At 60.9% G+C, this 719-nt stretch overlaps 1 protein-coding gene across 1 annotated transcript in view; it reads left to right on the plus strand.

The window, feature by feature from the left end:
* Window positions 1-719, plus strand: part of LOC104169478 (TNFAIP3-interacting protein 1-like) — a gene marked incomplete at its 5' end in the record, with an annotated part of 3,812 nt that overhangs the window by 777 nt on the left and 2,316 nt on the right. Inside the window, 4 exon segments of the mRNA XM_009710403.1 lie at window positions 7-72; window positions 247-378; window positions 475-503; window positions 505-577. Coding sequence (XP_009708705.1) covers window positions 7-72; window positions 247-378; window positions 475-503; window positions 505-577 — 300 coding nt within the window.

Below are 719 nucleotides of genomic sequence, written 5' to 3' on the forward strand. Positions count from 1 at the left end.
CCACAGCTGCTGGAAGTGAATAAGCAATGGGATCAGCACTTCCGAGCCATGAAACAGAAGTATGAGCAGAAGGTAGGGCTGGGTGCTCGCGGCTGGGTGCTTGCGGGGCACGTCTCTGCTGGATGCTGGCTGGGGGGACTCAGAGGAGATCGGGTGTGGGGGAAGGTTTCGGGGGTCCCTGTGCCTCCTTCCCTGCCCAGTGTGGGTCCTTCTGGGCCGGCCAACGTCCCTGCTCCCTCCCGGTAGATCACAGACCTGCACCAGGAGCTGGCCGAGGCCCGCAGGGCACTGACCGAGCTGGAGTCGGAGCGGGAGCAAAAGCAGCGGGATTTTGACCGCAAGCTGCTCCTTGCCAAGTCCCGGATTGAAACAGAGGAGGTGAGTCCCTCGGGAAGTGAGTCCCTTGGGAAGGGTGGCGGGGAGCTGCTGGCCCTGTCACCCTGCCCTGGCTGATCTCCCACCCGGGTCCTGCAGGCAGAGAAGGAGAGGCTGGCCATGGAGGTGCCTGCAGGAGCAACTGGCTCCAGTCACCAGGCAGCGGGAATACCAGGAAAAGGAGATCCAGAGGCTGAACAAGGTGGGGACCAGGGCACAACCCCTCCCTGAAAAATGTCTTTTATGTTCTCCAGCCTCTTCTCCTCTCTCAAATCCAAAACTGATGCTGATCAACCCCCTCCTGCCCAGCTCTTTGTCCAGGCAGCAGCTCGTGTCAAACAATG

The sequence above is a fragment of the Cariama cristata genome, unplaced genomic scaffold (assembly GCF_000690535.1).
Source record: "Cariama cristata isolate BGI_N322 unplaced genomic scaffold, ASM69053v1 scaffold22221, whole genome shotgun sequence".
Classification (NCBI taxonomy): domain Eukaryota; kingdom Metazoa; phylum Chordata; class Aves; order Cariamiformes; family Cariamidae; genus Cariama; species Cariama cristata.